The 25186-nt window shown below is 35.4% G+C and overlaps 2 protein-coding genes and 1 long non-coding RNA gene across 12 annotated transcripts in view; 1 reads left to right on the plus strand and 2 right to left on the minus strand.

Moving 5' to 3' along the window:
• Positions 1–21384, minus strand: LOC145664329 (uncharacterized). Its single transcript, XM_081730948.1, has 2 exons — positions 20851–21384; positions 1–1633 (listed from the first exon to the last, which is right to left on the minus strand). Exons 1-2 carry the CDS (start codon positions 20981–20983, stop codon positions 1359–1361), a joined length of 408 nt encoding a protein of 135 aa, XP_081587074.1. The 5' UTR covers positions 20984–21384; the 3' UTR covers positions 1–1358.
• Positions 1–25186, minus strand: part of LOC145664324 (uncharacterized) — a 1583153-nt gene that overhangs the window by 130124 nt on the left and 1427843 nt on the right. The gene's annotated exons all lie outside the window — the stretch shown is intronic.
• LOC145664334 (uncharacterized) lies at positions 13946–23448 on the plus strand. The gene is made up of 2 exons (XR_014127376.1): positions 13946–14286; positions 23074–23448. It is a non-coding gene; the product is annotated as an uncharacterized LOC145664334 (long non-coding RNA).

The raw sequence follows: 25186 nt of genomic DNA on the forward strand, positions 1-25186 counted from the left end.
TTTGCTTAATCTGTATAAAGTTAAGAAGAGGGTAATTAAAAAAATGGTAATGTAGATAGAAAATAACTTTGTTCTGTTCTTTTAAGTAGGCCATTGAGTCATTTGCCACACTTTCATTGTCAGCAATTAATTCTAATGTACAGTTTTCAAGAAAACCAAGAAAAAATTTCATGGCGCAAAAACGCATGTCTTTTGTTACCAATATTAATTTTGACAGTATTTTCATTCTGCTCGAATAAATTGTTTATTTATTTTTGTATATATATCGAGAGAGAGAGAGAGAGGGAAGAGTATATTTCTAATGTTTCATATCTTCTCTTAACGGTAACAGATTATCGTAGTAGGGACGCATATAGTTCTAACAATGACAGACATAATCCTTATAGTGGCGCACAAACTATATACTTGTAATTACTTGTAATAATTCCTTGTAAATAGGGTCTAGTGACAGTTCTTTTTTTTCTGCTGGAACAATTTCTTTTCAATTAAGAGGATTGTTCATGAGTTTTACTTTCATCCCTCAAACGAAAGCTTAAACTTGGTGCTTTCCGATGAGTGTTTCACTGTTCTATATGGTTTCTATCGTTGTTGAGCTCGCAAGTTAACGGGACAATGGTTGTTGCTTGTCACCAGTGAAGAATAAGGTCGGTTGCTGACAATACGAAGAAACATACTGCACTGATGACGACCATGTCGAACTCGAAACCCTAGCCTTTCAGATGTTCCTTAAACTTTGGGAACAGTCAAATGTCACAGAGGGCTAGGTCAGGGTTGTAAGGTTGGTGCTATAAAACATCCCCGAATTGGAGTTTTCTGTATCGTGGTGGCGGTCTCCTGGCTTGTGTGCGGTCTTGCGTGGTCGTGTTGAAGGATGGTATTTTTGTGAGCTCGAACTGTACGCAGACGTGCACGCAACTTACCGGTGCTCGGAATTGTCGGTGGCACGTCATTCCAAAACATCGATCAGTACTAAATCTTTATTGTACCAAAATATGATGATCATGAATTTCCCTGCTGATTGTTGTGTTTTGAACTTTTTAGGACTGGGAGAGAATGGATGTCTATAATCCCTGGACTGAATTTTAGTCTTGGGCTCGAAGTGATGAGCCCAGGACTCGCCTCCTGTTTCAAGAAACATAAGAGAACCATATCCTTGGTGTTGAAAAGGGTCACATTCTGCTTACAGTTGTTTTTACGGGCTTCTTTCATTTCTACTATGAGCTAATGCGGAATTCATCTAGTGGACCAAATCCACTTTCTTGAACCGAAGCTCATCATGTATGATGTGATTCACTGTTCTGAGGCATATACCAGTAATATCTGCAATCACCCATTACCGATCACCATGAACCAGTGCATCAGTCTGTCCCACTTTCTCTGGAGTGAATACAGTCATTGACCGACCAATGCGGTCCTTGTCTTGCAGACACGATTTGTGTGCAGTCTGAACCCGCCTCCTCAATTCTTAATGTCCACATATGCTTCTCCATACACAGCACTAGTGCGATGATGATGCTGACGGGTGTCACACCTTTCACAGTCAAGAATCCGATAACCTCACATTGCTTTAACGGGGTGTTTATTCTGTAATTCATCAGTAATTCTTCGACTGCTTCGTTGTCAGTGGAGTGGCCTGAAAAAGGAAAGATTTGTATAGCAGAAGGTTTAAGTTTTCGTTTCAAGTTATAATTATGCACGCACAACAATTTATTTTTAAAATATGAAGGTTGTAGTCAAAACTTATTGAACAACCCTTGTATTTACGTACTATACACGTGTGTAAAAAGTTCATACAAAGCATGTATTATTTGTCTTCTCTTAACGGTAACAACAATATATTATCTCTAACAATGATAGAGATACGTCTATTAATCAGAAACGTAAGCCTACTTTTTTTGTAATTTCTTGTGATACCTCCTTGGAACAAGTAAGACCAATTCACATAAGTTATAGGAATTCTGCTTTGAAAATTTGTAAATTGTAGATTGCTAAATTTAGTAGGAAAGACGAATTTTCTGTAAAGTTTTACATTAGATAACTACAATTCCCTAACTTCTAATTAGGCTGTTGTTACTTTGTTGTTTAAGTTTATGTGATGCATCAAAGTTTCACAGTATACAATTTATTAGCAACAGCTGGATTCAGAATAGTTATTTTTTCTCTACTTAAGAATAGACAACACAAACGGCGAATTGTTAGAAATTTAGATATTCACAAAAGTTCCAAGAGAACCAATTCAAATTAAGAAAGAACTCAGGCAAAAGAACTGGTTCGTCGTACCTGTGAATTCAAAAGTAGATTATAAATAAGGTAACAAGTATTCAAGAAGTTGTCAATACACATACTCATTCGGCTTGAAATGCATTTAAGTCTTTGAAAACATGCATCATAAATATGAGGTTGCAAGTGTCTAACATCTGTAGTTTTCTCTCGATAAGCGATCACCTTCAAGTGACCCTGTCGGTGTCAAGACCGTAGAGCATGTCGACCATTTCAGTAACCTACGATGGCGATTCAATAATTGAAAAATATCGTTTTATCGATAGTGACGATACATTGTCTTTAGACGTTAATCGTATACCAAAAAAAAAATGCTTCTTGCTATCTGTTACCGTTCTCGTTGTACGTCGATAAACGTCGAAACCGTAAATGAATGAAATTAAATGAATTTTTTTAGTTTTACGTCCCACGGTTATGCCAGTTAGGCTAAAGGAGACGGTGGTGATGAGTAATGAATGAAATGGTGAATGAAGAAAGTGGGAGGAAACGGGAGAACCCCGAGGAAACCCACACACACGGTGTTAGTCCACCATAAAGTTCACTTGGCGGGGGCTGGGATCGAACCCGGGACCCCTAGCACCAGAAGTGAACTTTCTGCCACTGATCCACCTCGCCCCTTATGGATAATTTGAATAAAGTGATAACGGAGGAGGTGGAATATATTCCTGGAACGCTGAATCGATTTTAAAAAAACGCTTCTAGATGTCTCTTACCGTTTATCTTATGATACCTCTCCACAGACGGACGGACAAATCTGTTCCATAATAGTTTCGACACTTACGCGCATCATAGTTTGGAAGTCAAAAAGGACTAGTTTTCGACTTGATCGACAAGTAACTTACAATCAAGCTGACCTCTTTAATGGAAATGCTCCTCAGTTCAGTACAAAGTTATGTAACCTTGTATGGTGGACATTTGTCCGTGAGTTTTCTGGTTGTTCTTTACAATGTTATTCAATCGTTTTTAGTACAGTAGGAAGTCAAAAATCCGAACTAATTTTGAACACAGGTAGTTCGGATTATCAAATTGTTCGAATTTTCAAAAATGACCAAGAAAATGCTATTTAGGCTTAAATATACTGTACGGTATGCTCTTTTACCGATACAGTGGTTATACAGTACGTACAGTAATTACAATACCGTACGTAAGGCTACTTACATTTAATGTTTCGAAGAACCTGCTCGTACACTAAATTACACTGTTGGCGCTAGCGCTGACAAAACGTAAAAAGCTTCTAGGGGCCGCGTTCGGATTTTTGACGTTCGGATTATCGACGTCCTACTGTATTTAGCTTCTATTTTCATTTTGTCTACATAACACACACAACTGTAGAATGTTAAATAAATTCCATTTCATTTCAATTTTGTTTTCTAATAATATTGTTCAAAGATATCACATCGAGCCGAACAAAATGGCATATTATAAAATAAATTCTTATGCATGTATTGTTGTTTGATTTCTTTTACAAATCACACTTCTAACTGTGACACTCACACTACATATAAGATGCCTGGTTTTGTACTAGTCATAAGTTTATAGATTCACTTAATCAGGAATATGTTATGATCAAATACCTATGTATTGTGATTGGATTTTGATGTCGCAGCAACAGTATCTAACCAATTCAAGCAAGAGATATAAACAGAATCGACATACAACGATTTTTTAAAAATGTTGTTTTATTCCCTGAAAATGGACGGGTCACAGAAGGTAACGCCTTCCCTTGGGCTATGAGTATTCATTTATTTATAGTTTTATTTGGAGATGGGTAACATGATTTATTTATTTATTGATTCATGTGTTTGGTTGTGTACAATATAAAATTACAAAAGTACAGAACAATACAAAACAAGAAAAATAAAAAGAAAAAATATCTTATAACAAGCAATCAAGCACTGAAGTCTTGGAAAGGTTTCTTGACTTCATGGTAGTAAATTACGAAAAGAAACCCGTGAGGATGGTGAATTTGCTGAGCAGATCTGGGGCGGCTTTCAGCTTTGGCATGTAGATGCGTAGCGTGTGGGCTATGTTGGTCAGGTTTAAATCCTTCAGAAGTTCTTTAATAGTTTGGGTGATGTCTTCAGAGGATCACCACGAGATGTCTTCGGTGTTGAAGTTGCGATAGTGCGTGATATTGTAGATTCAGATCTTGAAACGGATGTAGTAGCGGTGTCTTGAAGAGATGCTGAACGTGAGATTGTGCTTGCTGGTGTTGTTTTTTTTTTCTTTTTCTCTTTTTGTTGAATTTGTTGTATTCACGGACATTCGGCATAATTAACAGAATGAGCGCCTTTACAGTTGATACATTTCGCTGGCGTATCTCTGGTCTTCTTTTCGCATTGCTACATCCAATGAGAGCTGGCGCACTTAACGCACAGAGGCAGAGCTTGGCAAATTGCTTGCGAATGCCCAAATCTTTGGCATTTGAAGATTCGCAAGTAATGTTTCATTTGTAGTTATTCTATGAGAAGTTTAATGTTTCTTCTTTAATAAGTCTTCTTTGAAGATTCTGGTGGCTTGTAGAGTCTTCTTCAATGTAATTAAGAATAAAGGGAAGGGGACTTTCCCTTTCCCGCCTTCACGATTCTGGGTTCGTATTTGTGAAACGAAGAATATTGGATAATTCTTCTCCTTGAACGCTGTTCTGATGTCTTCAATGTTGGTATCAATTGGAAGGCGGCGAATAACTGCTTTGATGGTCTCAGTTGTCTTCCTGATTTTGATAGCTTATTGTAGTTGATGGTGAGAACAAATGTTTTGCACGACTTTCTAATCTTTCTGAAGCTCGCACTTAACGTTTCATGAATAGTAACCTAACTTCTTTGCTGCAATTTTTAGTTATTAATTGTAATTTATAACCCAGGGTAGGAGTGCAATCATATGTATATCCAAGTTTTGATCACGTCTGCGGTAGTCTTCATGTCATCTATTTTCTTATCCTTCTCAAGTTCAGTGTTTGGAGTGGAAGCTTCTGTGTCATTCGCGGTTTTTGAAAGGACATAATAGGTATTTGATGTTGGTATAGGCGCAGGAGTATGCGGTGGTCTCATTTTAATTCTTGATTTCGGTGGCATATGGTAATTGGTTATAAGTACAAATGTTTTGCTCGAGTTTCTAATCTTCCTGAAGAGTCTTATTTTCCTGTTGACACAAAGCAAGTAAATAGTAATCACATGACGTTTCTCTTCATATGTAACAATAGTAATCACATGCCATGTAATAATGGTATGATTACTATTTACTTTAACGGAAATTTTGTATTAATGAGAAAGAACTGAATGAAGCACAACTTTAGCTTAAAAGAATTAAAAATTATTTAGGAGCAAACAGTAGCGTTCTAAGAAATACCTCTTGTTTACAGTCAAGAGTATTTAGTGATAATGAAACTGGCTACGGAGTTAAAGTGTTAGAGTTGACAATCATAAAATTATTGTCATCTGTATTTCTTCTGTTAGTATAAAATGTGGAATTGGACACTGGTGTCCAGATCAGTGTTGCCTGGTCTACTGATTTTGCAGGAGATCTCCTGCTTTTTCTACGTTCTACTGATCTACTGCGAAAGAAAATGAAAAGTGAACAATCTCCTGCTTTTTCCTTACTTCGAGAAGTTGAAGAAATATATTATTATTAATATTGAATTTTCAATGTTTCCTCACATAAAAAGATGAAATTTTTCTGTTATAATACACAAAGCTCTGTAGAGCATATAGCTATAGAGCTTTACTGTATATAATATGAATCCAAAGAATACAACTGTACGTCATCTTATATATGCATTATGGTTAGCGTTTTACAAGCAAGTGTTGTTTAGATTGGGACTTGGGTTGGAAGAGTGGGTTAGATCATTTCTCCACGATCGTCAGCAAGAAATCGTCTTACACCACGATCAATTGTGACTGTACCATATAGCTACGTTATCGATACGTGCATGAAAAACATTTTCCCACTCCACTTTGCTCTTTCACTACGTTTTATTTCACATACGTGTGTATCAAATAATAATATAAATAGGGACTTTTCCCTTTCATTTGTTCAACGTAGTTCATCGGAAATGAATTCTCGACTGCTTGTTTTGACTACTGCCTCCTTAATAATGGCAAATTTTATTGCCTCCTCCCCGGATTTACATTCAAACGCCAGCACTGTATGTGTCTACTGCTTTCTCCTGTTTTTTATCTTCGAATTTCCTGCTTTTCCAACTGACTGGTCTGGCAACACTGGTTCAGATCACTGTTCTATCTTGGCGTAAGAGTTCTGTATTTTTATACTAACTATCTAGAGGCGGAATTACAGGGTAGTGATGGGCAAAACGATTCATCTCTCACATTTGCTACTCACAAGGAAGGGTCACGCAGTGGCTCCGCTGAGATCCGAACGAGACAATTGTGTTTGTATTTGATATGTTATAACTAGATGAATCCCAAAGTTATACGTGCCACCGGGCGGAATATCATATGTTACAACATATTTTGCAATGTAAGAACTACAAAAAATTAACTGGCAGAATAGTTTGAACCGAGTCATTTGTTCGGAAACGGTTGGGTAAGTGGAAAACTCGGACAATACGTATCCCATTGTTTTTAACGACAAACTTTTAGGGGTAAAAAACTTTGTCCCAGGGTCCCCAGCAGGGTTCCAGACGGGGTCCAACTCAAAATTTTCAAATGGCAAGGGGGGGTTAAGTGGCACACCATTTAAAAGCTGTTGTAAAATGAAAGAAAATGCAGCAAATCTCGACTCTCTACGACAGCCCTGTACAAAATGGCGAGGGGTCAAAGTGTAAACAAATACTTCATTAAAAAGTCCATGGTCACCCCTATAAATCGGAAACGGTTAGACAAATGTGAAAATAGGAAAGGAAGTGTAGCATTATTTTCAAAGTACAACGATTTAAGTTAAAGCGTCTTGTCCCAGGGTGCCCACAGGGTCCCAGGTGGGGTCCAACTAAAAGGTTTCAAATGGCAAGAGAGGTAGCACGTCGTTTGAAAACTCTTGTTAAATGAAAGAAGATGGAGCACGTCTCGACTTTCTACGATAACCCTGTCCATATTGCGGCGGGTCAAAATGTAAACAAAAGCTTAATTGAAAATCTGTGGCCACCTTGAATCCAAGATTGTCGCTTAAAACCTATATCAAAAGGATAAGCATACCAAACTGCTGAAGCTAGGAAAACCAAATTTGGTATGAGTGTTGACTAGTAGGTGACGAAAATATACGAAATGTTCAAAAAGGCGACATCTTGAGCTCAAAATGCCGAACTATGTATCGAACATATGTCCAGCTCACACAACTGGTGTTGGAGAAGCGAAATGTGGTATTTACGTTTATGGTTAATAGTAGATATCCACAAAATATCAAAGAGTATAATCTGTAATCCAATATGGTTGCCAGCGTGAAAAATGAGTTTGTATATAAATATGTTATTTCTTGGAATACTATGACCAAACCAACAAAGTTTGACGCAGCTCGATGTACTGAAATGACTTACACATGGTTTGGTACTACTCGCGAATCTTGCAAATGAATGTTTTTTTTTTTTTTTTCTTTTGGTATATTTGATATGGCTTGAAGTTTTGCGATCAAACGAACGAATGACACAAATGTAACCATTACGAATACGTTTCAATAGAGCCCCAACCTACTGGTGCAGCAAGTCCTTTATGCATGAACTACGTATGACAAAATTAGAAAAATACTCGAAGGTATTCAACTTTTGTTTAGCAGTATGAGTAGGAAGTCAGAGTTGTGAGTTCATCGCATATTCGTTATATTCAAGTAAACGATGTCGAGAGAACCGTGACGAACATGCATTAAGAACAAAACATATATGTGTTGTTACCGAATGAAATAATAGTTGAAGTGAATCGAAATTCAATTGTTCTTTAGTCTTCCTATTATTTCTAAATACATAATAGAGAAAAATAGAGATTTAGATTTGTACTGTTATGAATGACATAGGTTTTAAGCGATCATCTTGGATTCAAGGTGGCCATAGTTTATCAATTAAGCTTTTGTTTACATTTTGTCCCGCCGCAATTTTGGACAAGGTTGTCGTAGAAAGTCGAGACTTGCTCCATCTACTTTTATTTAACAAGATCTTGCAAACGATGAGCTACTTAACCCCTCTTGCCATTTGAAACCTTTTAGTTGGGCCCCTCCTGAGACCCTGTGGGCACCCTGGGACAAGACGCTTTAACTTAAATCGTTGTACTTTGAAAATAATACTACACTTCCTTTCCTATTTTCACATTTGTCTAACCGTTTCCGATTTATAGGGGTGACCATGGACTTTTTAATGAAGTTTTTGTTTACACTTTGACCCCTCGCCATTTTGTATAGTGTTGTCGTAGAGAGTCGAGACTTGCTGCATTTTCTTCCATTTTACAACAGCTTTCAAACGATGTGCTACTTAACCCCCCTTGCCATTTGAAAATTTTGAGTTGAACCCCGTCTGGGACCCTGCGAGGACCCTGGGGCAAACTTTTTTTTATCAGAAAAAAACGTGCCCTTGAAACTGATGGGATACGTATTGTCCGAGTTTTCCATTTACCAAACCGTTTCCGAACAAATGACTTGGTTCAAACTATTCTTCCAGTTTCTAGCTATTGTATTACAAAATACGTTGTAACTCACGACATTCCGCCCGGTGGCATGTATAACTTTGGAATTCGTCTAATTACAACATATCAAATGCAAACACAATTGCCTTGTTCGGATCTCAGCGGAGCCACTGCGTGACCCTTCCTTGTCAGTATTTCACTCACTAAAATGAGTCAGTTCATTTGATTGGCTCAGAGACTCACTTATTTTTTTCCCTCTGTCTTTCATTCCCATCAAACGAAGGGGGCAAGTATAAGCGACGTTTCAAATTTTGGTGTAAGTAATGTAAAAATTCTATTGGGATTTCGATATTCTGAAGTACAATTTCCTCTAGGGGGGCGAGCGCCCCACCATGCCCCCCTTGATGGGCGCCCTTGCACGGAATCCATATCTATAATTATTACACTTTCAAATTATGTGTAAGTGTCGGAAGTCTTATAGAACAGTTTTGTCCGTTCATCGACAGTTATTACAGCCAAAACAGTAAGAGATATTGAGAAGCGGTTTTACGAAATCGATTCAGCGTTCTAAGAATAGGTTGGTTCCACGTCCTCAGTCAACCCTATATTAAAACCAAAAGTGGTTCAAATTAGCCATTTCCGGTTTCAACATTTATCGTCATAGAACGAAAATGGTAAGACAGGGAAAACTTTTTTTTTGTAGTTTTTATGCAAACGTTTCAGCGTCTCAAAGTAACATATCATCACTATCCATAACACTCTACCCAAAACCAGAAGTGGTTCAAATTTAGTCTGATTTCAATACTAATTTCCACAGAGTAAAAATGGTAAGAGATATACACTTTTTTTTTTCAATCACAGTGTCCCAAGAATAAGTTTCGTTCCATCCTGGAACGAAATGGCTTTAAACCTCTGTTTAAATCGGAAATGGCTTTAAATTAACCATTTCCGGTTTCAATACATATTGCCGTAGAACAAAAATACTAATAGATAGCGACAGCTGTCTTTGTGCTGTCGATTCAGTCTCAAGAGAACATATAATCACAACAGGCCGGCCCGCAACATCCTAATGAAATCGCGTAAATGTTTGAAATTTACTACTACTTCCGGCTTTCCATAGAACAAACACTGTAAGAGATATCGAATAGCTGTTTTTTGCAATCAATTCTGCGACCCAAAAATAGATTCTATCTGCTGTTTTAATAATATATTCAATCCGGAAGTGGTTCAAATTAACGATTTTAAATTTCAACCTTTATCGCCATAGAACTAAAATAGTGAGAAACTGTAAGTAATGGCCTGTTGATATGAATTATGGGTCCAAGGAATAAGTTCTATCTTTGATCTTATTCTTCTTATTCCAAAAGTTATGGAAGTTTGAGCATTGAATTCTTATAGTAGGGAATCTACCGCAGTTTCATACTGTGGAACCAGTGTTTCTTCCAGACATGTTTTTAGGAGGGAACTGTCTCCCCGGAGGAGACCAAAATAATACGTCTATGGTATAATAATAAATAGAATAATACCAGCAATATCCCTCCGAATATTAAGCATGCCCCCCGAAGCATTTTCTCTGAAAGAAACACTGTGTGAAACGAAAACGAACGCTGAAGATGAGTAAATAAGGTCGTAACAAAATAGCAGTAAGTGTTTTATTATGCAGAATATCAAGTGGTGAAATATATTCAGTAGCCTTTTATGCAGCATAGATGTCCAAAATGTAACCCTGAAGAAAGTTAATACGACAAAACGGGTCGGATGGTATGATGCAGTTTTTGCCTTAAGACAGATTCCAGAACATTCAAAAAGCATATTGTTAGGTAACTGTTGAGTTCCAAGTTTGACGAAAAAAATGAAGCTGAAGCACTGAAAAAGTATATTGAGAATTACAATGTGTACTAAGTAAATGCAGAATATTGTAGAAATCAACGTTTTGTCCAACTAACTTCTATCAATAAATGGATATTTATCAAAAGGAGTACAGCTTTACAAATGAGTTTTTAATAACTGATAAATGAGCGAAATACATTTGGAGAATTATAGGAAGAGACAAACATAATGGCAAACAAGTCATCAATTCAGCTTGAATTTCTTTATACTCGACATAGGAAAGTGCGACATCACTACAACGAAATTTCTGAATGTGAGCGATTAAAGAACCCTGAAGGCTTCTTTCGTGTAAACGTGTATTCTTTTTATCGAATGCTAGATCTGATAACGGTCAAGTACAACGTAAAAATGAAATCTTTGAGTTTTACGTCTTATGGTTATGCCGGCTAGGGTAAAGGAGACGGTGAGAATGAGAAATGAATGAAAATGGTGGAATGAAGAAAGTGGGAGGAAACGGGAGAACTACGTAGAAATTATGATCTTTCAGGTAATTGCGGAGCTACTTGAACCAAGGAATAGCGGACTTCGGTCCACGAAAAAAAAAATGTTCGGTGCCAACATACGTTAGACGCGTAACATCTAAAGTAGAGTAGTACTTTTCAGGATTTTTTTTTTTTTTTTTTTTTTTTTAGGTAAACATCACTTTTATTACTGACAATGATTTATCTAAGCACCACAATACCCTTGACCCTTAGAAAGCTAATTTATTATTTAAAAATAAAGTCGGAAATCATCTTTACACTTTTATACTTATTTTTTAAAGTACTATTAATTTAAATTCCCTTAATTTTATACTATAAGTACTAATGAAAAAAAATACACGTTAATTTGTTTCAACAATAATTGAAGACTACCAAGAAGCAGATAGATTAATAAATTTCATAGATTATCAATTCTAGAAGAGAAAATGAAAGACTACTTTGTAGTTGATGAGTCTCGTTAAGCAACTAAAATTCCATTGTACAATTATCTGCTTTATATGTCCATGTATCCATCCGATCGTCTGGAAGACAAATAAAAAAAAACAAAAAAAAAAAAAACGAAAGAACTATTTGATGGATCAAAATCAAATGACCAGGATGTAGAAGCTTAAAAATTAGGAAACGAGTTCGTTGATGGAGATGATCCATTCACCGGAAGTGGAAGAAATCAAACATTTCCGGTTTTAACGTTGATCACTATGGAGGAAAAATAGTAATAGATGTCGTAAAGAGGTTTCTTTCAATCGATTAAGCGTCCTAAGAATGTATATCATTTCAATCCATAACTCTAATCTTAAACCGGAAGTGATAGATATTCACTACAACTTCCGGTTTCACTATTGGTCTACATAAAGCAAAACAATAAAAAGTAGCGATTTTTTTTTTGTTTTTGCGGGGAGGGGGGGGGGAGATCGATTTAAGATTCTAAGATTAACATTTACCATATCGGCTTAGCAGTTACTATATCTCTTAACCCTCTATTCAAGCCAGAAGTGCCATAAATCAACCACTTACGATTTTAACATTGATTGCTATAGAGTAAAAACGGTAACAGTTAGCAAGAAGCGACGAGTCCTAAGAATATATTTCATCTCCACTCTAATCTCTCTACTAAAACCCGGAAGTGATATAAATTACCACCACTTCCGGTTTCAATAATAATTAGTGCCACACAAACCAAACTATCTCTTGTGATGCACACGTGGCATTTCTATTTGTTTTCGAACTATGTTTGAGGTTATTAACTAGCCTATAGTGTGTGATACAAAATTGACTTGAATTTTAGTTTTCTCTCTCTTTCTTTTCTTTCTTTCTTTCTTTCTTTCTTTCTTTCTTTCTTTCTTTTTTAGATTAACATTCAAAAACAGACCTCCAGGATCACACAGAGAAAAATCTGTTTTCCGGACAGCGGTATATTGTACAAACATCCGTGTCCTCTTGTTTACTATAGAAATCAGTGTGGAGCATACGTTATCCGTATGCTACATAGACACTGTCCTTAGATGTTACATCATACCGTTGCAGGATGTCTGACATCTAACAGTTTTCTGTATATCACATGCATATACTTATGTTACCTTCGTCAGCTATATGTTATATACGTCTATTTGTATGTGAGATCCTGACCGCCTACATTGTTTCATACGGAAAGTACGTATAGATGGAACACTTATACAGAAAATATTATAAAACATGCATTTTCAGTTATACGTCTGCTGTACGTTAAGTCCAAAAACTACAGGAATTACGCGTGTAACCTATCTTTTTAAGTACGCCACCTACATTTTTTCCCCTCAGTGCACCTTTGAAAAACGCTGACCAAGTGAAGCATATGCTTTTTAGCCATGCTTAATCAGTTAAATTTATTATTATTATTGTTTTGCTTGTTAAACGTTTTTACATTTTGGATCGCGATGGCTGAGTGTTAGAACATTCAGGTGGGGTCCCTGGTTCTATTGCAACTCACGGTCAAACATACTTTGTGATAGACAAACACCTTGTGCTTGTTTTCTTACGTTTCCCCTCCCATTCTTCACTTTCACCATTTCGTTCATTATCAGCAACGCCTCCCGTAGCCTCAGTGCACAAGAGTGGGTGTTAAACTGGAAATTTTATTCTCATTTCTGTATTTTGTGAGAAATTCCCGGACCAATAATAGCCTATATATTACATTACAAATTAAAAAATAAAATTTCTGACTTTCTGAGATATTCCAACGACGTTTTGCATATCTACTTCTGTCAGGCGCACATCCAGAATTTTTTGTAGGGAGAGGTCCAAGCTTTTGAAGGTGGAGTGGTTCCAATATTACTAGCCATATTGAACGGGTATTATTCTGCATCCGAAAAGATTATAAGTAATTGTACAATACTTCCACCTATTTTTTTAAATGGTAGAACTAGATTGTTTATGTAAGAGGAAGAGTACACAGATGAAGTGTAAGATCAAATTTTCATGCTACATCAATCATTTCCCTATTAAATAAATGTAATATTATTGAGAAAGTGTACAAATATGTCGTGACGCCTTTTTTTTTTTTTTTTAGGATGTCTGGACTCGGTGGACCCCGCGCTCCTGACTCTTGTACTACTTTTAAACAGTGCTCATCCCTTTTCTCCGTGATAGAAAGAAAAAAGCTGAAAAACATCTAAATGTTATTTATCAAGTATAAAGCGTAGACTCTCAGTATCCTAAATTTCGGATACATTTTGTCTGTGTGTTTTTACTAAAGCTAAAAAAAGAGTAAAAAAAAAAAAACTATTATTTAAGAACTACTAGCTTAAAACTTAACAGCTTTTTATATTATTTTATTATTTACAAATTAAATCAATCTAGAATCGTAAATTTAATACTTGTTTTTCTTTTCCTGCTATTTTTTGAGAATTGTAAGGAAAGCAACGACGCCCTCTGAATTCGGCCAACACTAACACATCCTAGCGTCGCGTCGTCAGCGTGGCGAGATGAGTAGTTAGTCCTAAGGTTCATAGATGGCAGCACAAGGTTTAAGAAAACATCTTCAAAATCGTCATACACGTTATCTCCATGTGATGAGAGAGTGTAGCAAAAACTTTGAGGTAAAGAGTTTTATCAATTTTGTTGGGATATTAACAACAATTCTTCAGGTTTATTATTATTAGATTCGCTGAATTCTAATGAGTCATTACTGATAGAGTACGTAATGTATAGAAAAGGAAGTTTTATATGGTTTTGTCAAAAAAACCTTTTTGATTATAATTTTAATGTTGATTACATGTAAATATACAATACTGGTATATACCTATTGTAAATAGTAGTGTACAAAACAAGAGCTGTATAAACTTGATCAAAACGACCGATCTTGTGATTCGAATCTAGAAGAGAGTCGTAATCAGTAGCATCGTTTCATAATTTATTTTGGGGAGTGGAATAGATCTCTGTATGACATAACTAGTTTCACATTTTCCATTAGCATATTACTATAGACCTACTATTAGTTAAAATATATGTGAATTTCGATCTCAGAGGGCAAAATAGCTTCTAGATGAAACAGTCAGCACAATAAGGATGGCCAAAATACTTTCGGATTCAGATACCGCGGATGTGACAAGATGCCGATCCATGATCCGAATTTTAGATCTAGATTCTTATCTCGGGTCCAGATACGTATCCATAAGTTGAATCTTAAACACTTTTTCAGAAAAAAAATCCATATTCTCTGCTTTGATTATGAGACCGAAAAGACCATCGTTTGGCCTAATGGCTAGCACGCTTGCCTTTGCTGTGCGTGGTCCCGGGTTCGATTCCCGGTGGGGGTGCAGATGAATAAAAAAATGGTTCAGATTCCACTACAATCAGTGGGTCTACGTCTCCCTTAGCTGCCCAGGCATAATTGTGGGACGCTAAACTCAAACAAACCAATATATGAGGCCGAAAATTACTGACCCACAATATTTTCTAATCGATTACCGTATCATTCTCTTCTTTCGTAAAAGTGTGCAACCAGAGAAGAGTGAGTATGAGAGACAAAAATGAGTTACAAATCTTTGTGTATTTACCATTAATTCTTTCATTTTTTCGTCTTGTCATTCAAATAGCCTAAAATAAAACGAATGTATTTGTTTCATTAGCAGAGTGTATTTTAAAAAAAAATCTTGTCTACGAAAACAATCGATGTATTCTAAAAATTGAATTTATATTCTCTTTACTCACTTTTCTCTCATAGAAACAATTTAATTTTACTATTATTTTCCAAGAAACAGCTATTTCACTACTCACCAATCGTAAAATTTTCCTTCAGTGGCTTTTGTTTCAGTGGCAGAACAACATGAGATCCACTCTTTCTTCCAGAACACTTTATCCGGGGAATGAAATCAAAATGTGAGGAGGCTGCCTAATACATTTTCTGATAAAGAACATACTTTGCACATTAAGTACATGCAATCGCAATTTTACCTTAGTTTCGGGAGTGCGGTGACCCAATCCGGGGGAAGCGGAGGCAAAGCCTCCACAGAAAATACATGGAAGAAACATTAGTATTTATATTTTTTAAAAAATATTATTTGAGTTCCTTGTAGCCGAATAGTTAGGACATTATCACAGGTTCAATTCCTTGTGGGAGCACGGAATTAAGAGATAGGTGAACTCTGCTCTAAAAAAAATGTCACGAGTAAAGTTGATTGGAATCATGTGTACCACATATCACCCAACTATTACCAGTAGCCGTTCAGTCGAGCATAATCTTTCGTGGCTGTAATGCCATATGGTTCCTTTTTCATTCCATGAAACTATTAATAAGTAACATACTAGAATATATTTTATTAAAACAAATAGGCAACCTTGAGAAACACGGAAAATGCTTTCAATTTTGAAGTTCGGATCACCAAAATAAAGAAGGCCCCTGGATATGTTTGTGTTTGTGGACAATCTTTTCAGAAGAAGTTTTAGTATTAAAATTGTTTCACATTAATTTTCTGTTTTCATATAGCCTTACGCCTCATATTAGATAAGAAATAATTCACGTAAGAAATAATTATTTCAATGTATTGGAATATCATATGCTTATGTTTGTACTTTAACATCTAATAGCAAGATACGTGCTCAAGTTCCTATATATTTTGGTGAGTCCCTTCTAACCAATCAATCAAATCCTTTAGCACTGGAGATACAAAGAGATGTCAATCACCAGACAACCAACCAATCAATCCTTTCAATCGAACTCTACTATATAGTCTTGAAGCTGACAAAGGACATCAATCTCCAACCAACTAACCAATCAATCAAATCTATCAAATCATCTCATTTAATCTTGAAACTGAAAAAAGACGTTAACTTAAAGATAACCAACCAATGAATCCAACTCGTCTCATATAGACTTCGAGCGAAAATAATATATTAATCACCAGGCAACCAAATAATCAATCCAATCAATCAAATCCCTGTCATTTAACACTGGAGTCACAAAAGGATCTTAGTCTCCAGTGAATCAAGCAACAAACCCAATTAATCAAAGTTGTCTCATATAGACATGGAGCTGAAATGAGACATTAATTTCCAATCAACCAACAACCAACTCAACCAATCAAACCCGTATAAGTTCGATTTGGGACCAGAAAGGAACATTAATCTGCAGTGAACCAACCAACAAATCCAATCAAATTTTCTCATACATCTTTGGAACTGAAACGAGACATTAATCTTAATTAAAATAACCAAGCAAATGAACAAAACAATCTCATTTAGCCTTTGAACGTTTATCTCCAAACAATCAAAAAACAAATTCAATCAATCCCTTACCATATAGCTTCGAGTTGAAAAGAAGCGTTAAACTCCTGTCAATCAACCAACCAATCAAATTCGTCTCATATAGAAGCTGAAAAAAGACATTTGTTTCCAGTCAACCAACCAATCTAATCAATCAAAATCTTCTCATTTAGCGCTGGAGATAGTACAAAGGGAATTTAATTTCCAGTAACAACCTACAAATCCAATCAATCAAACTCTCTTATATAGCTTTGAAGCTGAAAAGGGACATTAATATTCAGTCAACCAATAACAATTAATCCAATCAATCAAACTCGTGTCACACAGATTTGGAGCTGAAAAGAGACATAATTATTCAGTCAAAGAACCAATCTAATGAACAAACCCATTTTATAAAGAGTTGAAGCTGAAAAGAAACAATGATCTCCAGTCAACCAATCAAATCAATCAAACTCATCTCATTTAACTTTGGAGCAAACAGGAGACATTAATCTCCAGTCAACCAACCAGTCAATACAATCAATCAAATCCGATCATGTAGCTTGGAAATGAAAAGGGACGTTAAAGTCCAGCCACTCAAGTCAACTAACCAACCAATACAATCAATCAAACCCGTATCATGTAGCTTGGAAATAAAAAGAGACGTTAAACTCTAGTCAACTAACCAACCAATCAAATCAAACTCATCTCATATGACCTTGGAACAGAAAATAGACGTTAATCACCAATCAACCAATCAATACAACCAATGAAACCAGTCTGGTGTAGCTTGGAGCTGAAAAAGAGACATTTAATCTCTAATCAACCAACCAACCAACCAATCAAATCAATTAAACTCGTATCATATGGCTTGGAGATAAAAAGGAATGTTAAACTCTAGTCGATCAACTAACCAATCAAGCTCGTCTCATACATTTTTATGTCTGAAATGGGACTGAAATTCCCGCCAACCAATTCGGCTAATTAGAAAGACATTTTTTCATTAGTTGATACGTAATCATTTTGCAGTAATTTACTTTTGTTGTGTAATAATTTTGATTATTTTCTTGTTTTCTCAACATATACAGCGTCTTCTCAGTTTAATTCTTCTTGACCCTACACCTGCAATGTTTAATTTGATTTACTAACTCTTTATTGGTTGGAGATTTAACGTAACTTTTTTTAAGCATCAATACTATACAAGACAAATTTGAGTGATTGGGGTTTAGTAAGTCTATGTGAGAAAAGAGCGACTGTATAAAGTGATGTCTGAAAGAGATATTTGAACTAGTGTGAGCTCTTGTCCGAGGCTTGGTATCTACATTTGGTGTTACCCACGAGACAAGAAGTGCATTTTCAAACGAGATAAAACGAGAAAAAGAATGCTTCTCGTCTCGTTTTGAGAAGAAAATCGGGACGAGATGAGGAAATTATCGAGTCTCATATGCAATACTAGTTCACAAAAGATTAAAATCACAAACACTGTTTCAGTGTTGAGTGACTCATAATATAAAAATTATGAATCGATAACTTGACTGTACGAACATAATGAAGAACATTTATCAACTTTTAGAGATACGCAAGTCATTACACAATATAACTCCAATAACAAGTATGGTTTAAATATGATTACTTCATTTGCTTCGTGTGACACAGAATAATTCTGATAACTTCTAGATAAATTTAAGAACAAAATATGAGCATAAATCCTTTCAAAATGAGACGGAAAGAACAAAGCTTTATGAGAATCGAGATGAGACGAGACTTTTGCTAAATTTACAAAATGAGACAAGAAAATATCAATTCTCTCTCTTCTCATAATCAACACACTGGTAATCGAAACAGACCAACCGTGCAGTAAGTATGCATCTTAGCTACTTAACCGTAAAAGGTCACAATTGCACCATTTAATAAGTAGCCACTGTGTGAATATTTTATAAGTTTCTAATCACTACTCGGGACTTTTTTTACCCGAGAATTAGTACTTCGAGGTTGAACCCAAGATTACATACGAGCTCCCTCGTGGCTATGTGGATAGCGTACGCACCTTTGACGCAGGAGACCCGGGCTCATATTGTTCTGATCCCACATTAAGCTGTATGTATGTACACGTCTCATATAACTTTAACGGGACGCTAACTCAACTCAATAAAGGAGATCAAGTATGTATGTAGTAAGCCCGGACGTTAGCCACTTAGGAGCGAAAGACTACTCACATTCTTGTTAGTAGATATAAACTTATTCCATAATTTTAAATTTTAAATTTTTAATTGTTTTAGTAGTACAGCTACTGGCTTAAATACAGTTAAAATCACGAAGTAATAATAATAATAATAATAATAACTTTCATTATAAAAAGTACAACTCTGTCTGTCATTCATCCCCTAAGAGTTCAGTCAGGTCAGAGGCATACTTGCGTGAGGTGTCCAGCGGGTCCAGATCCGTAATCCTTAAACTTCGTTACTCGATACATTTGCACACATTCTTAATAAAATTACACTTGTGTAACATATAAATGATTAATGTAACATAAAGATTTGAAAGTACTTGACTTTATTCTTTACTTGTGGGGCACGGTAGCTCAGTGGTAAAGCGCTTACCTCTGGTGTTTGGGTTCCTTGGTTCGATCTCAGTGAAGTTAGTTTGTAGTGGACAGCATCGTGTTCTTGGGTTTTCTTGGGGTATTTCTGTTTCCCCCCACTTTCTCATTCCACTTATTCTTTCATAATCATTCACTTGTTTTTCATCATCGTCTCCCTTAGCCTAGATGACACAATCCCGGGAGGTTAAACTGAAATTTTTTATTTCATTTCATTTTTTTCTTCCTTTGCTTATATAAAAAAAGTAATCTATTCTATAATTTAGGTGGGAGTATTTATCGTTCTTTTTGTGTGTAGAATAACACCGGTTCCCTACTGTATAGACTTAGTGTTCTGTAGTATTGGTCCCCTGACACACAGAAATTTGCTGCCCGTCTCACAGCAAAAATTTCTGAGTGTGCGTCTCAGTTAGGTTGATAGTTGTCGTTAGTTGCGCTGCCTCTTGGTTCACCCCAAGGGATGTCTTAGCGTGCACGAAATTTGTAGAAGACGAAGGCTTGGAGAAAAATGTAATAATAATAATAATAATAATAATAATAATAATAATAATAATAATAATAATAATAATAATAATAATAATGTAAAGAGAGGCACCTATTATCTATCTAAAATTCTATCAATTTAAATTACTTATTGCCTCCAGGCCTTCTTCTTATAGGCCAGAAATTTAGGTTAATGACGTCATAACTGCGGCACACTCCATTCTACACTGTATAAAAAGCCTTGTAAAAGTAACTATTAGTTAATTTAACATTTGTTTTAAGCAACACGGCTATGAGAGATGTGAATTTAGAGTTGTAACATAGAATACGATTCATCGTAATGCCCTTTCACTGGGAATCGAACCCGGGGAAACGTGTACCAAAAGCGCGCTCACTAACTGCTAGAATAATGGGAAGGGTTAGACAATTAATAGTGGCCGCCTCAGTGGTCTAGTAGCTAATGAGCGTGCCTTTGATTGATGTAGTCCCAGGTTCGATTCTTGACGGGAGAGCATTGAATGAATTACGATCGATGACTCGTATTCCATCTTAAATTGTGGGTGCACGTCTTATCTGGCGTTGCTGCTGAATAGGAACAATAAACTTAAACCCATAAATAAAAAAAAAAAAATAAAATAAATTTTATAGTATTACATGAACTATTTTCGATTTTATCATATTGATTACTATTAGTCAATTATTTACATATAGCAATAAACAAAAACATAGTGAAGACAGTTAAATTCTGATATAAATATAAATTTAAAATTTCGCATATTAATGTATTTTATAAGAATTTCTACTGCAGTGCGTAACATGCATACAAAATTAAACATACCTGTTCTTACTGTGAGTGTACTTCCAGTACTATTCAAAAATATCACTTTGTAATAATTGAGGGGATAAAAGCGCGTTGTCAAACAGTTTGGAAATGCTTGCTGCAGCATCTTGGTTGTTGTAGAGAAACGCATCTTTTGCTCCGGTGATTTTTATGAGTTGCTTACGCACAGTTGACCAGCAGGTTAGTGACGGGTAAATGCTTTATGCAGTTCCAGCATGTCTTGCAGATACAGTATACCGTCTTCTTCCAAACCAGTTTTGATGAGAACGTCTTTTCTCATGGTGGACAATACGCACGTAAGCGCTGGAAGATCTGCTACATGTTATATATAAAGCTCAAAGCAGGAATGTGACGTAGTACAGTGCATTACCCTCCCCTTCCATTGCAACATACTAAACTTGTTGTGTAATTAAATCTGTGATTCCAAGGAGAAACGGGTTAAGTCCAAATTTGCGTAATAAGACGTGTTTCAGTATATACTGTAAATCTGTTGTGTTACTGAGGTACAAAATGAGTACATTCAGAAAAGAGGAACACATTTGAATTACACGTATGTTTTCGAATCTGGCATGATACGGAGAATTTGCGATTGTCTTACTTGTAAAGTAAATATATATTCTTTTATCAGCAAGTGATAGGATGAACTTAATAAAAAAAAATCTACTAGTTCAATAGTTTTTGTTAATTCTATAAAAACTGATAATGTGTTAAATAACCGATTTAACACAGCAATTACATTAGTTTCTGAAGAATAGCTGGAGAGACCTTTCGAAAGACCATTTCATACTATAAACTAGAATTACTGGTTTGGGATTATTGTAAGCACTAACCACGCTATTTCAGTGGTTAATAAGAAAATAGTGCTGAATTTCTTACATCACGGTAGGACCAAGAATAAAAACTACAATCTTTCGTAATAGAATGTTGCATTTTTAAGTAAGTTTTCGTTTATGTTGCAGTATCCCTATAGAATTTCCATTAATCCAAAATCAACAATATCCACATTGAATGACTGATTTTGGATTAATGGAAATCCTATAGGGATAATTCAGCATAAACGAAAACTTTGTTAAAAATGGAACTTTTTAAAGGCCTATCTGGTATCTATAGCATCTTACAGTATTGACCAATTTACTGGGAAAGAAGGAAGCATTTATTTCTGAAAGGTTGCTTGTTAAAGAATGCACTTGTAAAGAAATCATATCAGCATTTGACTTTGAAACGGAAAACAAAATAAAATTACCTACCAAAACAAGTCAATCAGTACGATCAGCTGTAAGATTCTAACCCGGAAACCTAATTGCGAGGCATGGCCATTTGTAAATGCACTTATCAACGTTAATACCTAAGGTTTTTTAATGTTACTATGTTAGAATCACTCAAGATTTCTGCCTCGAGGATGACATACGAAATACCTGAAATTTAATTAATGTTCTTGAATAACGAAGTAGTTACACGATATTTGCATACCTTGGTGGTCTTTCGTTTGACAGTAGGAAAAATTCCTTTTCTAGTAACAGTTTCAGTGAGGATTCCAATATTCAAACATGATCAAGCTAACTGATCAAATATTATTGCGTAAACTAAATAAATACACCGGTATGATGATTTCACTTTATAAATTATGTGATTAAATGTACTTACGCGAGAAAGAATTCCAAAATAGATACTACCTACCAAGGTAACATGCTTATACTTGAAATATACTCACTTAACCCTTATTGTCTCTATAAGATATCCGCCAAAAAACGGGGATTCCCCAAACATTTGGATGGCGAATATTAGATTTCTTACTTTCTACATTTTGGTGCAACATTAACTTGACGCCAAAGTAATTTGTGTTGCAATTAGTTCCAAATCAAATCGCATATTCGCTATAATAATCAGTAAGTAAAGTTTTGTGACATTTCCTCTTTGTTAATTGAAACCGACTACCTGTGCGATATTCTTAGAAATAAATTTTCAAATATTCAGGTTTGGTACATAAATTGATCAAAAAGTTTTTACATTGTGTACAATTTCTCCAAAAAGGAATTGTGAAAAATTCTCGTGGAAACGAGGCAGAACACTAAAATCACCAGTATATGAGAATATAGGGCATAGCATTGTTAAAAAAATGTCCCTGTCTCTAACTTTTTACAAAAAATGTGTTGTTTAGCTTTATTTCAAAATTTTCAAAGTTTTTAAAATTTTTTAATTAATTTGTTATTTTATTTGCAGGTGAAGTTAGCGAAATTATCTTCCCTTGAATCTTACCCAGTTGGTGCTTACCCAGTTACTGATGAACCTCGCAACATCGAATTGAATTTGGAAAATGGCGAATAACAGTTATTCGAATTAATGAGTTTATGTTTGAGCTGCAAATTATCCAGCTGAACTACTACATGTGATACTGTTTAAAACCAAATTCAAAGATAATTCACAACTTAACCTTATTTTGAATATTATAGCATTTCGAGTGCAAATTTAATATAATATCCGGAGCTATTACAGTAGAGAAATACAAAGTCATTCTTAATGGAGCAATTGTTCTGAATAAAAATGTAATACATTGTCAAATATATAATTTATACAAATATATACAAATGTATTTAGTCCTCCTAATCTAAGGTAAATAAATGATTAATAATTATTTTATTAATGAATATTAATAATTATTCAAACCACCTCAAGACCTTTCATTTTCATAATATCAGGCAATATTGTTACGATATATGTATATTATCAAGTATTCTTCCTTTTGGTAGATCCTGGGACTATTGAGTTTATCTTTTAATTTTAATTTTAATTTTAGTTTTAAATCCGATTAAAACTACTCCCTCACCAAAACAATATCATATTAAACAGTAAAACTTAATAACGTGTAACAGTTTCGCCAACTAGCCATTTATGACTTCATCGGGCACTATCATAGATCTGATTATGTCTATCAGATAGTATCCGATGAAGCCATAAGTGGATAGTTGGCGAAACTGTTACACGTTATTCAGTCTTACAATAAACGTATTGTTTTGGTGAGCGAGTAGTTTTAATCTGATTTCAGTCTACTAAAGGAAAGCTTTTACATGGAAAATATTACAACTTAATTTTAGGTTTGAGCCTGGAATATTTCTTCTACGTTTTTCAATCTTCAGCTTCCTCTTTTAATTACCAACATTTTTTTTTTAATTTTTCGTCGATCAGCTTTGTTCTTCTTCCTATTCTTAGCTTTCCTTCTATTTTTCCTTCTATGGAGGTATAAAGAAGGCAATTTCTTCGCGAGATGTGTCCAATCCAATTCGTCTTTCTACGAAGGATGGTAGCTAGAAGCGTCCTCTTCTTTCCTATCCTTTTTAAACATCTTCACTTGTTTCTCTCTCTCTCTGTCCATTTTATTTTCAGCATCTTCCTCCAATACCACACTTCGAAGTTCTCTAAATATTTCTTCTCTAACTTCCGTAATGCCCAAGTCTCTGAATGATACGTATAATACAACGCTTCAATAATTTTCTCTGAAGTAAAGTAAAGAACAGCTCATGCGATGAAGGCGTTTGAAATAAACCAGAAACTTCTGAGAAGGAAAATCGGCATAGAACTTAAGGAAAAAGTAGTGAAAGCATATGTTTGGAGTGTGTCATTTTATGGATGAGACATGGAGATGAGGACCCCCAGGAGAAGAGGATAAACAGAGAATGGGAGCTGTATTTATTTATTTATTACCTTCTTTACTATGATGATAAGCATTGAAACACAATCGAGTATTTTCACAATTTTCGTTTGAATATAGAAATAAGGATCAAGATAGAAGTTCTTTGTTACACGTTGAATCCATGTCGCAAAATCATTTCTCGCTATCTCTCACTGTTTTTGCTGCTGCATTCTGATCAACTCTGAAACCGGAACTTGTAGTGGATATCTACCACTTCCAACTTTAGTAAAAAGAAAGGGTAATAAATGCTCAATCGATTGCAGAAAACAGCTTGTCTCTATCTACTACCGTTTTTCCATGATGATCAACGTAATAAGCGGAAATGATATATTTGTCCCACTTTTGGTCTGAACAGATAGTTAAGGGAGAGACGAAAATATTCTTGTAGCGCAGGGAACCATATTTATTTATTATCCTTCTCTACTATGCTGATCAGCTTTGAAACCAAAATAGTACATTTTTACCAGTTCCGTTTGAATATAGGGATAAGGATCAAGACAGAAGTTATTCTGTACATGTCTCACTGCTTTTGCTCTATGGTCATTAATGATGAAACCGGAAGTTGTAGTGGATATCTACCACTTCAGACTTTAGTAGAAAGGTGAAGGTAGTGAACGCTCAATCGATTGCAAGAAAACTGTTTCT

This window comes from Thermobia domestica, chromosome 11 (genome assembly GCF_964235325.1).
Source record: "Thermobia domestica chromosome 11, izTheDome1.hap1.1, whole genome shotgun sequence".
NCBI classification, from domain to species: Eukaryota; Metazoa; Arthropoda; class Insecta; order Zygentoma; family Lepismatidae; genus Thermobia; species Thermobia domestica.